The sequence below is a fragment of the Lampris incognitus genome, chromosome 11, assembly GCF_029633865.1.
Source record: "Lampris incognitus isolate fLamInc1 chromosome 11, fLamInc1.hap2, whole genome shotgun sequence".
NCBI lineage: Eukaryota > Metazoa > Chordata > Actinopteri > Lampriformes > Lampridae > Lampris > Lampris incognitus.
Genome location: NC_079221.1, coordinates 34,561,364 through 34,580,062, shown reverse-complemented (window position 1 = coordinate 34,580,062; position 18,699 = coordinate 34,561,364). Strand labels below are relative to the sequence as shown.

At 42.8% G+C, this 18,699-nt stretch overlaps 2 protein-coding genes across 4 annotated transcripts in view; one reads left to right on the top strand and one right to left on the bottom strand.

Annotated features, from left to right (window-relative positions):
• Positions 1–3,075, bottom strand: part of ints6 (integrator complex subunit 6) — a 30,849-nt gene extending 27,774 nt beyond the window's left edge. Inside the window, exons 1-3 of the mRNA XM_056289469.1 lie at positions 2,653–3,075; positions 2,435–2,512; positions 1,706–1,855 (exon numbers count right to left, since the gene is read on the bottom strand). Of these exons, the coding sequence (XP_056145444.1) occupies positions 1,706–1,855; positions 2,435–2,512; positions 2,653–2,763 (339 nt within the window). The 5' untranslated portion in view covers positions 2,764–3,075. The remainder of the gene's footprint in view (positions 1–1,705; positions 1,856–2,434; positions 2,513–2,652) is intronic.
• A 1,064-nt stretch (positions 3,076–4,139) lies between these two features.
• Positions 4,140–18,699, top strand: part of wdfy2 (WD repeat and FYVE domain containing 2) — a 33,984-nt gene continuing 19,424 nt past the window's right edge. For 2 of the 3 annotated variants that reach the window (XR_008810989.1, XM_056289191.1), the window contains exons 1-4: positions 4,918–5,433; positions 8,584–8,651; positions 14,523–14,596; positions 17,014–17,068. Coding sequence is in view for 2 of the 3 variants with exons in the window: in XM_056289191.1 (XP_056145166.1) it covers positions 5,297–5,433; positions 8,584–8,651; positions 14,523–14,596; positions 17,014–17,068 (334 nt within the window). In the remaining variant the exon portion in view is untranslated. Of the gene's footprint in view, positions 4,554–4,917; positions 5,434–8,583; positions 8,652–14,522; positions 14,597–17,013; positions 17,069–18,699 lie in introns of those variants that run through there. The other variant, XM_056289192.1, reaches the window with a different exon arrangement.

Genomic DNA, 18,699 nt, shown 5'->3' with positions numbered 1-18,699 from the left:
GTAAGGGTTAAATAGGAGAAAAAGAATCCACTGTGTATGTCTGTGCAACATTGAGTAAGTTTCAGATTTGAAAAGCCAGAGGGAGAGGACTGTACTAAATCAAACTGTCATTAGTTATAGAAAATGGACAAGAACTCCAAGAAAACACATTGTTTGGACTAAAATCACTGTTCTATCTATCGCTTTGGATAAAAGCGCCTGCTAAATGAAATTGTAATAATAATCTGCAAGAGCTACTAGTAGATTGCATACCCAGCATAGTCTAGTGTAGGACTAAGGTGAATTTTGATCCACTGCATCAGTTGCACAAATCTCACTCAATGGCTAAATAAATATGTTTTCCACACTGATGTTATGCTGACGTCTGCCTGTCTGACAGGGAGGTAGTTGCCGTTTTAACTCCTCAGATATACATAATGTATGTTGTATATAAGCATTATCTTTCACAGTAGATCTAAATTCGTTTCTCAGGAAATTGTTAAACGATGATTCACCCCCCCAACAATGCACCTCCAAATTAAGCTTCTCAAAGGAAAACAGACATCATAATTTAGCATCAAAACATGTGCACAGGGTAATACGAGCACAGCTTTCTGAACACCTCATGGGTATACTATGCCCTGGCAGATGCTTCAACCCTTACATAGCCTATGACTAAGTATTTAAGGGTTACCCAATTATGCGTGTGTGAGATTCACACAAAGAGACCCAAACAAAGAGAATCTCAACTTAAAAGTCGCTCTAAGTGGGTTATCACCGTCTCATTACCAGCAGGCACAAACTCTCCCCGAGAGCCGAGAAATGCTACAGTGGTTTAATCAGCTGCCATGACAGTAAATCAAGATAGAGCCACTTTTCAGGGGCCACTTTGAGATACAAAAGGCACCGTGACAAGGCTAAGAATTGAATACAGTCACATTATTTAGGTAGAAACAACTCATTAGCGTGACATGGGACCAACACCATATACGCTTATTCAGGGGACTTCTCCCTTTTCTTCTACAACTCACTTTTTGCATTAAAAGAAGCCCAGTCTGATTGGTGACCTGTTACCAATTTTTAGCAAGGAAATTACTTTTGTTTTCTTAAACCTTATTCTATGGGTCTTGTGCAGTGCGACCTCCCCTTGACTGAACATTCATGTTAAATAACATACTTCAGCATTTAAGAGGTTTGTACGAAAGCAAACCCTCTATGGTTACGAAATGGGACCCCATCCTCCCACCACACATGCCAGTGTCTCTTACAGAAGATGTGGACGTGCTTGGTATTTGGAAATAACTGCTAGGATCACCCGTAAACTGGAGTCTTAGTTCATCAACAAAGTCTTCTTTTTTTTTTTAAACAAAAAAAAGCACTCTGTATTAAAAATGTTAAAACCATGCACTGGTAGAATTCAACTTTTTCTACCTATTTTGCCATAAGACGTCAAAGCGCAATTGTGCTACCAAGTTGCAAAGTTAATTCTTAAAGACTGTAATATTGGCTACACACGTACAAAAAAAAAACTGGGGCTATTTGACATTATGGCTGTCAGGGTTTGTTTCATGAAAATATGATTTTTCGGCAGTGTGTGGGGGACACAGTGTGTAGGTGTTTGATGCTTGTAAGACTGGGGAGAGGGGAAGAGGGCAATCTGTGGGGGGCATATGTCGTTGGAACTTTGTCACTCTAGTTTCCTCTCTGCCTCTCCAGTACCACATACCTGTCCATAGTTGTCTATCCCAGTCACTAATCTATTGAGATTGAGTAAATCAAAAGCGGTCCTCAAGGACTGGCCAATAGTTGTAAGTCCGGTTGCTTGAAGGTTCCTCAATTCTGTCATGAATGTGGCATGGCTCTCTTTCCATCCAGCCTTTGGGAAGAACAAAAACAAGGTTTGGATGACAGCAATGTATTTTCCAGACAAAATTTAAATGTTTGCAACCTATTGAACCCAACGCCAGACACAGGCTCTGGAGGTCAGTGGTCGACTATGATACTTTAATATGATAATGATTCAATAAACATCTTTATATTAGGTCGCTTCCTTCCTCTCCATTTGCCTAAACCAGTAACATGACAGCAGTGGAGCCAAGCCCTGCCATCCTTTTTGCACGAGCCCGGTCCGAGTGGACTGCACTGAAATCGTGCCTGTTAAAAAGTGGCAAACTCGCAATGAGCGGCAATTTTGCCTAAACAAGTAAAGTAGGCTAGTCAGTCACCCCCCTTCTCCCCCCAGACATCACCTCGCTGTATAAATAACACCCAGAGTTCCTTGCTGCTCACACTGAAACAAAATGTCGGCCATGTTTTAAAAGGGGTATGAAAGCTCCTCCTGAAGATTTTTCTCCGCACAACTGATGTAGTGATCACAACGTGGTGAAAGCGTCGGGAAGGAATATGATCTATCTGCGCAATGCAAAGCTGGACATGACCGAAAAATAAACTCTACCTTTATTCCGAGTGGAACGTCCTCAAAATTTACCAACATATACCGGTCCCCTCGGCTCGCCGGATCTCTCCCTCTGAGCTGTGGAGATAGTAAAGAATTATTGACGGTTATCGAGAGATCATTTTTGACAGGCGAGGTTGCAACAGTATTGTGACGGTCTGAGCCGCAGTCCCACTTGGGATCTCCCAAAAATTGATTTGTCCCGTGGTTTACAGTACCTTCATAAAAGTCTCAACAGCGCCTTTTGCTATGTCCAGATAGGTAGTGCCCAGATGGGTGCGCTGGTTCATTGAAGCGGACGTGTCTATCAGAAAAAGTAAAACGGGCATTGTGATGGTGATGACACGTTCTGCATGGACTTGGTGTCAGTGCAACCGGCTAAAACGCAAAAAAAAATCTTTTGTTCTCCTGCCGCCTGTATCACCCCTCAGCTAGCTAGCTAGCTGGCTAACTGTCTCTCTCGCACATTCTTTCAAAAAAGTGTAAGAATAGTGAATATAGAAGCCCTCCTTAGATAAACTAAACTAAAAACCTCATACCCTAGGGGCAGGTTATTGATTTGCGAGGGGTTTTGATAATTTTGAGGATATTTTGCGAATAGTCCTAAGTTTCATAGAAACAAAGTTCTCTCTAACAGTCGTTCCCTGCTTCTCCCTACACTGATGCGCTGTGGCTTGTCCACTGGTTTTAACCTCGGCTCCGCTCTTGACACCGCCTCCCAAGCGGTCTTTCAGCGTCACGTGTGTACACACTCTGCTACCGATAGGCTATTTGAAGTGACCAATTACCATATCCAAATAAGGCTAGAGAGAGCAACCTCATGTGCGCATGCTCGCTTCGGAGGCTGGAATGCAAGGAACATATTATGAGGAACATGCCAATATGTGTTGAGGATCATAACGATATGTTGCATCACATCCGTATCCAAATTGAATTTAAGATTTTTTTTTGTAACAGGGGACATATTTGAAAGCAGAGCAGTATCTTCAATCTAAACACGTTACATAATCATCTCTCGGTGGAGCGGGATCCTATGGGCTATGTACGGGCGTAGGCTACGGTCTGAGACAGCCCTTCAAGTGTTTGTGGGGAGCCGAAATCCAAGCTACAATTGAACATTATTGATTAAAAATCTCGCCCAATAATTCACCCAGACACACTTGGACGTAGACATGAACACAGGCTCTTCACGTAGGACGCTTGATTTTCATGCTGTCACTGGATGAGGACGCCCTACCCTTCTAGACGACGTGAATTTAACTGGGCTCTTTTTGATAACCAGTACAAAGGATGGATCTCACGCAGACGCGGGCGTACTCACTACTCACACCCCGTGGCTTTGTAAGACGTTGCGCTGCATTGTTTACTTTTCCTGTGGAGTAACCCACAGTGCAACAGTGAAAAGTAAATATTTTTGAAGTGATGATTTTGGCAAGATGGAAAATAAACCAGTTAAAGCTCGTCTTCACGCATGCTCAATCAGTTAAAACTCGTTTTAAAAACAAAGACATGACCTTTATCGTTCTAGTTTCTGCTTGGTGTTAAGTTTACATAGGGTTGTAGAGCGTTTCTTGAAAACCTCTACGACGCCTCTCCCGAGCGCAGGGTGTTTATTATGGAAACTCGAGAAAAGTGACAGTAATGACAAATGAATATCCGAGGGAAACACATTAACATTTCAGTTTGTCTCCAGTATATCCTGTCCTCTGGCATTAGGTTTCAACTAGACTACATTTATTGCGCAAGACTTGAGCCAAATATGCACAACAGGCAACAAAATAAACATATTGGTAATTCTTAGAAAATATCATCACTTCCGTAAGAACAGGGGGAAAACATCCGGCAGCTTGGCCATAGTAAAGAAAGGGAAGTGTATATGTTCAATTCAGACAAAGCCACAAAATAAGACAGTCCACATTATTAATTCCGGTTTTGTCACGGACGTGCCTTTCAAAATAAAACTTTCTCGACAACGCATGTGTAAAAAAAAAAAGATTCAAGGAAGAAAAAAAAACATCTTTTTGCTTCTGTCCATAAACACATAAGAGTACAACACGAGAGTTATCCGGTTTAACGCTACAAAAAAGCCGTACTTGAGAATAGGTAAGAAGTCAGCGAGGTAAGAACACAAATTATAAGTTTTTGTCCAGAAACTATTTCATCAGATTTCAGATTTTTAACAGACTTTAGACAACATTAACAAAACTTTGAAACGAATAAACTCTTGTAAGTGAATATAGCTTACAGGTTTGTTTTGCTTTAATGTGAGAGATGGATTTAAAGAAAACTCCACAATAGCCATTCCCCCAACCAACTGTTTTTTTTTCCTGAGAGATGTTTGATATTTTACTTCACAAGTAGTGTTGTAAGCAATAGCCAATTTTGCCTGATGTTGATGGTCCCACTGGTTAGCCTATTATCGATTTTTATCATTGTTATTATTATTGATATTGATATAATAAAAAATCATGTAACGTATTTTACTGCATTCAAGCGGACTGTAATTCTTAGCCAGCGGTCACGAAACAAAAACCAAAAACCAAAAACAAAAACAAACAAAAAACACAAATGCAGGATGCGGCATTCGGACGTGTGCTCTGAAGTCAGACTAATGTGACCGGAAGTGTGTTTCCTGCGGGTTTCACGGCAGCGCTGAATGTGAAATTTCTGGGAGGCGTAAATGAATGTTCCCGTCAGCTGACTGGCAACGTCTTCTGTCCGCTTGTCCATCCGTCAGTCAGTCAGTCACAGCACGCAGTGGCTGCGAGCGCGCCGTAACAGCTAACAATTCCCGTCGTCCGTCAAGGGGGTTATGCGACCGAAAGCCAAGACCAGAGAAGGAGGCGTGTGTATCTGTCCCCCATGGCGGCCGAAATCCAGCCCAAACCGCAGACTCGGAAGCCCGTCCTGCTGAGCCAGATCGAGGCTTTCCAGGAGGTCGTGCTCACGGCGGTGGTCATCCCGAAGGAGGACGGCGTGGTCAGCGTGTCTGATGACAGGTACAGCGCGCGCTACGGCAGGTCGTGTGTCGTAACACTTCGACATAACACGTATTAGAGGAGGAGGGTGAGCTGTAACATATCATGTCTTTAATGAAGAAATTAATAACTGTGGAGTCATGGGAATAATCGACGCAAGTGTTGCCGTGTCCTTCAAATATACCGACTATTTTTTAATCATTGATCACACATTTGAGCTAATCCATGTTGTTGTGATGCTATGGATAAAGAAAAGACGTCCCCCCCCCAAAAAAAAACAAAAACAAAAATCCCTCAGTTCTGTGTATATATATATATATATATATATATATATATATATATATATATATATATATATATATATACAGATTAGCAGCTGATGAGTGCACGATGCACGAAACAGGCCTGTACTGATATGCTTTAAAACCTTTTTTTTTCTTCTGTATCTGTGTTGATATTCCGCTCCTCATTAGTTGAGCACTTATAACGCCATTGACGGTTTCGGAAAAAAACGCTACACACACACACACACACACACACACACACACACACACACACACACACACACACACACACACTCACCAGTGATTCAAGTAAATTCTTTATGAGACAGTACAAGCCTGTTTCATGCCATAAGCTGATGATTCATTTCATGTACGCAAGTACATGAAATGATCGTTCCCCCCAGCCCACAGTAGTGCAACACAAAGACAAAACATATCCAAAAACTACAAGAATACATATATCCAACACACACACACACACACACACACACACACACACACACACACATATATATATATAAACATTTCACTGTCCAAGAGAGTGAACGCAAGCCAGGATGACTGTCGGAACTGCCGGTCTGCGTGGGCTAGCAGTTAGCTTAGCCTGCCCCGCTTCCATGTACTTTCAGACCACCCTCGGTGTTTCCTCTTCGGGCGCAGCTCCAGGCAGGACCACGGTCCCTGGGCCCACCGCATGCAGCAGACTAGGCTCCCTCAGCCTATCCAAAACCAGCTCTCCCAGCCAGACATCCTTGACATACCTCCCCGTACTCCACATGACGACACCAAAAACACAGTCAACGCCAGGTGAGGCCTGGCGTTGGCTGTGTAACAAGTTGACTGTGTGACAACTATGTAAGAGTGGTACAGGATATGTATGAGGACAGTGTGACAGTGGTGAGGTGTGCAGTAGTAATGATGGATGGGTTCACGTTGGAGGTGGGATTTCATCAAGGATCGACTCTTGATGATGGACAGGTTGACGGACGAGATCAGGCAGGAGTCTTCGTGGACTATGATGTTTGCAGATGACGTGCTCTGTAGTGAGAGTAGGTTGCACGTTGAGGAGAGCCTGGAGAGGTGGAAATATGCACTGGAGAGAAGAGGAATGAAAGTCAGTAGGGGAAAGATGGAATTTCATATGCGTGAATGAGAGGGAGGACAGTGGAATGGTGAGGATGCAAGGAGTAGAGGTGACGAAAGCGTATGAGTTAAATGCTTGGGGTCAGCTGTTCAAAGTAATGGGGAGTGTGTAAGAGAGGTGTACAAGAGAGGGCAGGCAGGGTGGAGTGGGCGGAAAAGACTGTCAGGAGTGATTTGCAACAGAAGGGTACCAGCAAGAGTTAAAGGGAAGGTTTACAAGATGGTAGTGAGACCAGCTATGTTGTATGGTTTGGAGACAGTGGCACAAAAAGAAAGGAGGCAGAGCTGGAGGTGGCAGAGTTGAAGATGCTAAGATTTTCATTGGGAGTGCTAAAGAAGGACAGGATTAGGAATGAGTATATTAGGGGGACAGCTCAGGTTGGGCGGTTTAAAGACAAAGCAAGAGAGGCAAGATTGAGATGGTTTAGACATGTGCAGAGGAGAGATGCTGGGTATATTGGGAGAAGGATGCTGAAGATGGAGCTGCCAGCGAAGAAGAAAAGAGGAAGGCCAAAGAGGAGGTTTATGGATGTGCTGAGAGAGAACATGCAGGTGGCTGGCACGACAGAGAAAGATGCAGAGGACAGGAATAGATGGAAACGGGTGATCCACTGTGGCGACCCTTAACAGGAGCAGCCGAAAGTAGTAGTAGATCATCTGGGATTTTGGATATCGTGATATGACACAAGTGTTGTCTTTTCCTGGTTTTGAAGGTTGCATTACAGTAAAGAGATGCGATTTTCTGAATTTCTTAGACTGTTCTAGCAGTTATATTATTTGTCTCTACCTGTTCGGACATCATATCCACATTTCGAATGACTGTTTATCAAAAATGTTGTTGTGTTAATATTTTGTGAGAGTACCAATAATCATCGCTACAATATCATCAAAATATCCATATGGAGATATTCAGTCAAAAACATTGTGATGTCTGATTTTGTCCATATTGCCGAGCCTTAATTCTGTAATAGATAAAGGTCATAGTCAGGTGACCTAAAGTCATTCCAGTACAGCAAATTGGGCCAGTGTTAATATTTTCCCACTGTTTGACAAGTAACAGGCTATGTAACATTTTGTAGGGTCAACCAAGTGATTTTCATTGGTCTATTAAAATTTGGTATCATGGTGTTATTTTTAGGGGAAAAACATGTTATTCCTCTTAACACAGTAGATCAGGTGACGCTTTTAGTGCCTGCTGAGACTCATATGTTCAAAAGGCTATTAACTGCTCTCTTAAGACTGTGAATGCGTTTTAAGACTCAACACTGTTCTCAAATCATGGCTTTGGTTTTTTTTTTTTTTTTTTTTTTTTTTACAGATTTCTCTTCCTTCACGATCCTTCATTGTTAATTCAGCATGATAGAATGCAGAACTTAGTATTCCACCCCATCCATTCTTAACAAAAGTGTGGGCCGAGCTCCACCAGTGATGAGCCGCGTGGGTCAGTCAGAGATGTGAAGCATGGCTCTTCTATCATGGTGGATTTAGCTGGACAAGTGTTCGTCTTTCTTTCACCTAGATCTCCCATTTCTGTACTTTGCCTTGCAGTGTGTGTACACACTGCACTTGCCTGGGCTGTTTGTGTTTCCTTTGCTGGCTTGGAGCGTGTGTATACAGTGTAAGCCTAAGGTTGATTGCATGTGTTTGTAGCCTAAAGGAATTGTGTAATGCTTGTAATTGCATCGAGGTTCTATAATAACCCTCCAATGGGCAACCCAGTTTACGTTTCCCCCTAATCCTACAGGACAATTCGGGTATGGCTGAAGAGGGACAGTGGCCAGTATTGGCCAAGTGTCTACCAGACGATGCCAAGTAAGCTGGTTTTCTTGTCAGTTTTCTAATACGATAATATCTATCTATCTATCTATCTATCTATCTATCTATCTATCTATCTATCTATCTATCTATCTATCTATCTATCTATCTATCTATCTATCTATCTATCTATCTATCTATCTATCTATCTGTCTGTCTGTCTGTCTGTCTGTCTGTCTGTCTGTCTGTCTGTCTGTCTGTCTGTCTGTCTGTCTGTCTGTCTGTCTGTCTGTCTGTCTGTCTGTCTGTCTGTCTGTCTGTCTGTCTGTCTGTCTGTCTGTCTGTCTGTCTGTCTGTCTGTCTGTCTGTCTGTCTGTCTGTCTGTCTGTCTGTCTGTCTGTCTGTCTGTCTGTCTGTCTGTCTGTCTCATATTGTATCATTCTTGGCAACAAATACTAATTCAAGTCAAACTACTTTTGTTTACATAATACACTTTTTTTTTCTCTAACCACCTTGCATCAGTTTGCATGAGGGCAAGTTTTTTCAGTGTAACCAGATACGTCACGGATGTGGACGAGTGGGTAATGAATATTTTATGACTCGTAGACTGCATACCTGCAAAGAAGAGCTTGCCAGGAGTGATTGTAGCTTCAAACTGACGTGTGAATTCGTTGTGGTTTCTAAAAAAAAAAAAAAACAAAAAACCCAAAAGTAATGGTTTCGCTTAACACCTAATACTATGCATGATGTCATCGTCTCCTTCAAATTATATTTTCACTCATTTGTGCTAAAGATAATCCCATGTTGCTTTCAGTATGACTACCATTGAAAATATTGGCATTGTCAGTTATATTAAATATGTTAGCAGACTGACATAAAAATGGATATGAGCGAGACATCCACAGTAACTGTGCCTCTCCTGTCTGTAAAAACGACAGTAGTTAAGAATTATTGTCAAGTAAAAGCTATGCATGAACATGATCCATATATAATGAAGAAGAAACACCAATGGAAATTCTGTGAACTTCGTAAAATCTCCCAGGATGGGTTTCAGAGCCCACACTGTTAAGATGTGTTGTGCAGACGCTTATGATTTTTGTGCATCTGCACTGAGTCTCTCTCTGGCTCTCACCTCTGGCACCGTCCATCCAAATTCAAAGACTCTGCTGCTACATTCATTGCCAGTGTTTTCTGTCTTCTAAATCTCAGCCAACTCAGACAGGAAATTGCTGCAGTGAACATTTGGATTATTACAAAAAAAAAATTTGAAACCTATATATTATGCCAATTTTTATTTTCATACCAAAAAGTCAACCTAGGTCATGTTTTCCGAAATTGCCTTTTAACAAGTTTAACCAACCAAATACTTCAATAGGCTGCCAGTCCTGAAAGAAATGCAATTTCTTTCTCACTTTTATTTTGTGAGTGAGAGAAACCAAATTGAAACTGAAAGTTGTAATGATGCTCATAAGCAACCCTGCAGCCGGTAATGAGATGGTACTTGTTAATGACACTAATGCTGTGTTGTTGTCGTTTCGACGTCTTTGGTTTGGTGCTCGCCAGTTTGGCTCTGGTTAGCTCTCCTGTTTGAAGCACCAGACAGATCATTAATACCTGCACAGGGACAGGATTCAAAGAAACTCATCCTCCTCTGTTCCTTTCCTTCTCGAGTGTTTTTTTTTTGGATTCCCCCCCCCCTTTCTCCCCAATTGTATCCGGCCAATTACCGCATGCTTCTAAGCCGTTCTGGTCATGCTCCACCCTCTCTGCTGATCTGGGGAGGGCTGCAGACTACCACATGTCTCCTCTGATACACATGGAGTCGCCAGCCACTTCTTTTCACCTGACAGTGAGGAGTTTCGCCAGGGGGATGTAGCACGTGGGAGGATCATGCTATCCCCCCCCCCCTCGAACAGGTGACCAGAGGAGGCACTAGTGCAGTGACCAGGACACACACCCACATGTGTCTGTGGAGACGCCCGACCAAGCCGGAGGTAATGCAGGGATTCGAAGTGTCGATCCCCGTGTTGGTAGGCAACGGAATAGACCGCTACGCCAACCGGACGCCTCCTCTACTTGAGTACTTGAGTGTTTTTTAGGAACGTTCAAGTTTGAGAAGGTCCCCTCTATATTTCCAGAGGTGAAGAAAGAGAGTCGTTTCAGAGTCGGGGCCAGTGTAGGAAATAATAAGTCCTTCCGTCTTGTTGTCAGGTGTTCCTTTAAGGTCAAACTAAAGGCACAAACTTCAGCCAATCTTCTAAACTGCTAAAATCGCAACATAAAAAAATATTCATGGTGTTTTTTGGTGCGCTGAGGTAAATTTAGAGTTCAAATACAAACCCCAATTCCAATGAAGTTGGGATGTTGTGTAAAACGTAAATAAAAACAAAATACAATGATTTGCATATCCTTTTCGACCTATATTCAATTGAATACACTACAAAGACAAGCTTTTTAATGTTCAAACTGATAACTTTGTTTTTTTTTGCAAATATTCACTCATTTTGAATTTGATGCCTGCAACACGTTCCAAAAAAGCTGGGACAGGGGCATGTTTACCACTGTGTTACATCACCTTTCCTTTTAACAACACTCAATAAGCATTTGGGAACTGAGGACACTAATTGTTGAAGCTTTGTAGGTGGAATTCTTTCCCATTCTTGCTTGATGTACGACTTCAGTTGCTCAACAGTCCGGGGTCTCCGTTGTCGTATTTTGTGCTTCATAATGCGCCACACATTTTCAATGGGGGACAGGTCTGGACTGCAGGCAGGCCAGTCTAGTACCTGCACTCTTTTACTACGAAGCCACGCTGTTGTAACACGTGCAGAATGTGGCTTGGCATTGTCTTGCTGAAATAAGCAGGGACATCCCTGAAAAAGACATCGCTTGGATGGCAGCATATGTTGCTCCAAAACCTGTATGTACCTTTCAGCATTAATGGTGCCTTCACAGATGTGCAAGTTACCCATGATGCCATGGGCACTAACACACCCCCATACCATCACAGATGCTGGCTTTTGGACTTTGCGCTGATAACAATCTGGATGGTCCTTTTCCTCTTTAGCCCGGAGGACACAACGTCCGTGATTTCCAAAAACAATTTGAAATGTGGACTCGTCAGACCACAGCACACTTTTCCACTTTGCGTTAGTCCATCTCAGATGAGCTCGGGCCCAGAGAAGCCGGCGGCGTTTCTGGGTGGTGTTGATATATGGCTTTCGCTTTGCATGGTAGTTTTAACTTGCACTTGTAGATGTAGCGATGAACTGTGTTAACTGACAATGGTTTTCCCAAGTGTTCCTGAGCCCACGTGTTAATATCCTTTACAGAATGATGTCGGTTTTTAATGCAGTGCCCCCTGAGGGATCGAAGGTCACAGGCATTCATGTTGGTTTTCGGCCTTGCCGCTTACGTGCAGAGATTTCTCCGGGTTCTCTGAATCTTTTGATGATATTATGGCCTGTAGATGATGAAATTCCTAAATTCCTTGCAATTGTACGTTGAGAAACGTTGTTCTTAAACTGTTGGACTATTTGCTCACGCAGTTGTTCACAAAGTGGTGAACCTTGCCCCATCCTTGCTTGTGAACGATTGAGCCTTTCGGGGATGCTCTTTTTATACCCAATCATGACACTCACCTGTTTCCAGTTAACCTGTTCACCTGTGGAATTTTCCAAACAGGTGTTTTTTGAGCATTCCTCAACTTTCCCAGTCTTTTGTTGCCCCTGTCCCAGCTTCTTTGGAACGTGTTGCAGGCATCAAATTCAAAATGAGTGAATATTTGCAAAAAACAATAAAGTTTATCAGTTTGAACATTAAATATCTTGTCATTGTAGTGTATTCAATTGAATATAGATCGAAAAGGATTTGCAAACCGTTGTATTCTGTTTTTATTCACATTTTACACGACGTCCCAACTTCACTGGAATTGGGGTTTGTAGAAGTTTTCCTCATTTCTCAAGTTGACTGAATACTGAGAAGGTTTGTTCCTCTGCCTACCGAGTCTCCGGCTTTTGTTTGAATTTATTGTATGATTTTAATTTGAACACATGCACTAGTAATAATAACACGCCATTTATTGAAATTTGACTTTCAAGTCAGTTCTGGGAGGTTGCTTTGCTTCAGAAGCTTTTACTTGAAATGTCTTTATGCATGCTGAATATTCCAGTTAAGGAAATCACAGAAAGATGAGTCAGTTCTTCTGGACATAATGTTTATTAGGAGAAACATCTCATCACCCATCTCAGAGACCTCTTCAGTCTCAACTGACTGCAGGTGTCCCCACCCTTATAAACAATACAGTGGCATAACGACCGAAACCAACAATCGGTTTCACGTGCAAATTTTTTGTGACCATTAACAAGAGTTTCAATGGCAATGTGTACTATTCACAGAGGATTTGGGAATGGTTGCAACAGATGTACTCTTAGCTGCCCCCTCCCCCGGATCAGGGGTGGTCGTTCTCTCTTCGCATAGATGGCCTCTTTGACTCCCCGTTCAAACCAGCGTTCCTCCCTATCAAGGATGTGCACATCCTCATCCTTGAAAGAATGGCCACTGGCCTATAGATGGGTGTAAACTGCGGAGTCCTGGCCTGATGAGGTCGCTCTTCTGTCACCATCTCACAATGCTGTGATTGCAACCATTCCCAAATCCTCTGTGAATATCAAAGAAGGTTGAGTCAGTTCATCTGGACACAACGTTTATTGAGAGAGAAACGTTTCATCACTCATCCAATGCCCCTTTTCTGCTGCATTGTACCGGCTCAACTCAACTCAACTCTACTTGCTTTTTTTCGGGTTTCCATTGGGCGAAAGTTAGGGATAGTACCTGGTACCAGATTCTTTTTTGGTACCACTTCCGTCGAGGTTCCAAGTGAGCTGAGCTGATACTAAAAGGTTACATTAAAATACCACTATCAATAAATAAATAAAATATAAATAAATATATGTATATTTATTTAAATATAAATAAAATTAAAAAAAAAACTAGTCAGCATGCCCACAAATGACCAGCAGGGCTTTGCCCTGAGGTGATACTATCTGCAGTTGAAAAAGAAATTCCAAAAAGTAAAGCGAGTAGAGTCGAATAGAGGAGAGTCGAGTTGAGCCAGTACAATGCAGTGGAAAAGGGGCATAAGTGACCTCTTCAGTCTCAACTGACTGCAGGTATCCCAGCCTTATAAACAACACAGTGGCATAACGACTGAAACCAACGATTGGTTTCATATGCAAATTGCCATGAGTGTTAAATAGAGTTACAGTGGCCATGTGCACTATTCACAGACGATTTGGGAATTTTTGCAATCACAGCATTGTAAAATTGCGACAGATGTACTCTTAGGCCCCCTTCTCGGTTCAGGGATAGTCGTTCCCTCTTCACATAAATGGCCTCTTTGACTCCAAGTGACCTCTTCAGTCTCAACTGCAGTCAGTTTAGACTGAAGAGGTGAAAACGTTTCTCTCTCAATAAACGTTGTATCCAGATGAAGTGATTCAACTTGTTGTGATTTCCTTATCTGGATTATTGAGCTTGCATAAAGACATCTAACAACTGTTTTCATGAGCCCATTTATCAGCATTCATCAGCAAAGTGGCAAAGAAATATAAAACAAATGTAAAAGGGAAGAAAAAAAACACTATTGTGTTAACATTAGTTTTGTAAGTAAGAAAAGCAATGGTTGCCCTGTCAGTTCCATAAATGCAATGCTCAGCAGAACAGAAATGGAGCAACAAGTTGCACAACACTGTCATAATGACAAATGTTCACATCAGTAGTAAAATTATGGTCTTGAAAGAATTACTCAAAAGTTCTGTGACTACCATCTTATTTACGTGTTGAACACACGAGCATGAATGCACACACTCACGTGCACACACACGTGCACACGGAGTGTAACAGTCATGTGTTGTCTCATTTCCTCAGCCTCATGTTCCTGCATGTCCTTTAACCCAGAGACCAGGAGGCTGTCGGTTGGTATGGACAGCGGAATCGTCTCTGTAAGTTGTACATAAAATCTATTCCCCCCCTCCAAACTTTAAATATACGTGTCTGTCTTTCCTCTCTTTTTCTCGATGAGTCCCAGGGCTGTCAGTTTTTTTTTTAGTTGTAATAGTCTGTGGAAGACATAGTCCGTTCAGAGGTCATATTCTTGTCAGCTTGTTGATAGAAAGATCCTAGGTGGAAGACAAGGGATTTCCACAAAGCCACTTTGCCTTGTTTTTGCCAGTAAAATGGAATAACACTCCATATCTGACAGTATTTTGGGGAAAATGAGGAAGGCGCTCAAGTGAGAGCACATTTCATGCGATTAAACTAAGTTAGCTCGCTCACACCAGGACCAAGCCTCTGATGAGGCCTTTCCTGATCTGCTACTTCAAAATTTAATATGTACTTGGTTCTCATTTTCACAATGAATCTTTTCACGACAGATAAATGAAGAGAGCCAAATTACATACAGGTGTTTTCCAGTTATCTACTCTAAGTAATTTTATTCGTAGCAAGAAGTCCCCTTCTTCTCCTGCTGTCTTGTACTTAATACAAGAGGCCAAGCTATTCAAATGTATCAAAGCTGAATGCAGTTTAGGTTTTGTTGTTGTTGTTGTTTTGAGCAAATTGACTATAACTGCTGTATTATGTAAGATATTTTTGATTTTGGGGCGTCCGGGTAGCGTAACGGTCTACTCGTTGCCTACCAATACTGGGTTTGCCAGATCGAATCCCCGTGTTACATCCGGCTTGGTCGAGTGACCCTACGGACACAATTGGCTGTGTCTGCGGGTGGGAAGCCGGATGTGGGTATGTGTCCTGGTCACTGCACTAGCGCCTCCTCTGGTTGGTCGGGGCGCCTGTTCGGGGGGGAATAGCATGATCCTCCCATGCGCTACGTCCCCCTGGTGAAACTCCTCACTGTCAGGTGAAAAGAAGCAGCTGGTGACGCCACATGTCGGAGGAGCCATGTGGTAATCTGCAGCTGTCCCCGGATCAGCAGAGAGGGTGCAGCAGCGTCCGGAAAGGCTTGGAAGAGTGGGGTAATTGGCCGGGTACAATTGGGAAGAGGGAAAAAAGGGGAAAAATCCCCCCCAAAAAAAGATATTCGTCCTGTGTGTGGAGTTTGCATGTTCTCCCTGTGTCTGCATGGGTTTCCTCCGGGTGCTCCGGTTTCCTCCCACAGGCCAAAGTCATGCAGGTCAGGTAACTCGGCTGTACTAAATTGTCGCTAGGTGTGAATGTGTGTGTGTGTGTGTGTGTGTGTGTGTGTGTGTGTGTGTGTGTGTGTGTGTGTGGGCCCTGTGATGGCCTGGCGGCCTGTCCAGGGTTTCTCCTCGCCTGCTGCCCAATGACTGCTGGGATAGGCTCCAGCATCCCTGCGACCCTGAGAGCAGGATAAGCGGTTTGGATAATGGATGGATGGATGGATGGATGATTTAAATTGTTTTTTTTTTTGTTTTTTTGTTTTTTTTTGCAAAAACCTTTCACCAAGCCGGTTCTATCACGCAAAGCGGCTGCACAACACGTTTGCTGGACACTTAAACCCAAAGCAATCTAAAGTACTACGAGGGCACATGTTTTTAATATGGTTGTCACAGGCCACAGAGAGAATCACACTATTAATTCAGGAGCTGTATTTCTTTTGTGCACTCAGTCTACTGACCCGTGCACAGACCTGCAGCTTTTTGCTCTAGTCATTTGCATTTGGCCATGGTCGTGAATGAAATACTGTCAAACCCCAACACACACATGCACACACACACACCAGTGTAAGTTAGGGCTGGTTTTGTCATGTTCTCATATTTCATCGGATCTCAGCAGAACACCTCTCTCCTCCAGTGTCGTCCAGCCGGCCCTCCAGACTCTCCACCAATCAATGGTTTGAGCGACTGCCTGGCTGGTCTCCTACATGAGTTCTCGATTAGCTCTTAATGGGATCAGCACAGAATGATCACTGGGGCTATGCAGCCCACGTATGAGATTAGAGAGTGGCTGGTGTCTTTTTTTTTTTTTAAAGCAAATTTGGTTATTTTAAAAGGAGAAAATGAGAAGATTAACACTTATACCCCCCCCCCATTACTACCAGTTAATGGTCCATCGGTGTTTGATACCTTTTCTGGTGTAGTAAATGTGTAAAATTGGGAATTTTTAAGTATGAATGTCATTTTGGAAAATATGCCTCTGAAGCAAAAATGCATTTATATTTTAACCAAACATTTGGGAAGGTTGATTTGAAATGTTTCGTCAGTGGTAAAATTGAACTTTGAGTAAATGTTGGATATTATTGGTGTTAAATGTCATTGGTGATTACAGATATTTATTCACATCACCACATTATACCCATTGAGTAGTAAGGTAGTATGAGGAATGTGGAGGTCTGCTGACAAATCTTAGACTTCATGTTTGCTCACTTCCTGTCTTTCAGGAGTTCATCCTGTCAGAAGATTACAACAAGATGACACCAGCGCGCACGTACCAGGGTGAGACGGGAAATGTGCACGCGTGTGTGCATGCACATGTATGTGTGTGTGTGTGTGGGGGGGGGGGTCTGTCTGTCTGTCTGTCTGTCTGTCTGTCTTTGTGTGTGTGTCTGTCTGTCTTTGTGTGTGTGTGTGTCTGTCTGTCTGTGTGTGTGTGTGTCTGTCTGTCTGTCTGTCTGTCTGTCTATCTGTGTGTGTGGGTGGGGGTCTGTCTGTGTTTATCTGTCAGTCTGTCTGTCTGTCTGTGTGTGGAGGGTCTGTCTGTCTGTCTGGGTTTGTGTGTGTGTGTGGGGGGGGTCTGTCTGTCTGTTTGTCAATCTGTCTGTGTGTCTTTTCTGTCTGTGTATGTGTCAGCCAGTGTTGCAAATGGCAGGGAAAGGAAACCCAGAGGGCACTGTGGTTGGTTTCTTTCAAAACGTGTCACCTTTGTTTACCACTATGACGAGTGTCATGTCACTGATTTGCGTATCTTCCAAAGCAAAGCGCAACACATCTGAGCTGGATGTGTCTCTCTTACAGCCGGTCAGAGTCTAAGCCCACTTTTTTAAATTAGCCATCCAAACATGAACTGATTTACTGTTGGCTGACAACTTTATTCTAACTTTATCTGACATTTATTTCTGGCCTTCTCATAGGGTGGGGTTTTTCTTCATTTTTACTAAATTTCACTTAAGTATGAAATGAAACAACCTGTTGGGGTTTGGGGCATTTCAAAACATTTCAAAACCATGGCGGCATGGTGGTGCAGTGGTTAGTGCAGTCACCTCACAGCAAGAAGGTCCTGGGTTCGAGCCCTGGGGTAGTCCATCCTTGGGACTCGTCCCGAGTTGTCCTCTGTGTGGAGTTTGCATGTTCTCTGCGTGGGTTTCCTGCGGGGGCTCCGGTTTCCTCCCACAGTCCAAAGACACATAGGTCAGGTGACTCGGCCATACTAAATATTCCCTAGGTATGAGTGTGTGTGTGTGTGTGTGTGTGTGTGTGTGTGTGTGTGTGTGTCGGCCCTGTGATAACCTGGTGGCCTGCCCAGGGTGTCTCCCCGCCTGCCGCCCAATGAATGCTGGGATAAGCTCCAGCATTCCTGCATCCCTGAGAGCGGTAATAAGCAGTTCAGATTTTTTTTTTAAATTTAAAATTGTTTTGGGAAAAAATTAATAAATGGGCAATGAGTTCAAGATTTTGAAAATCATTCAATCAGATGTGTCCAAACCTTTGACTGGTACTGTATGTGTGTATCTATTTTTCTATATAAACTGTTACCTTTTAAAATAATTCTGTGAAGGTTACGTTAGCTGCTTCATTAGTTTCTTACTTATCCATCATACAGTTTGGCCAGAGAAGGAGGCTTTAGTCCCTGATACCCTCTTTAATCAGTCCACCTCCAGTTTGACCCTCTGCAAACCTTCCAAATCCCTAAATCTTACTTCTGCTTTTGCAGCAGTTAAACGAACTAATAATTAAGATACCTGCAGATATACAAACAGCTATACACCACTATCTACTTTTGACTTTAGCACATTATACATTCTCAGAAATGTGCCTTCCCCAGTGGTCGTAATTTATTTTCTGAACTTCATTTTAAGCCTGGATCAAAGCACCACCAGTCCACGGCTGCATTTACACTATACGCCCGA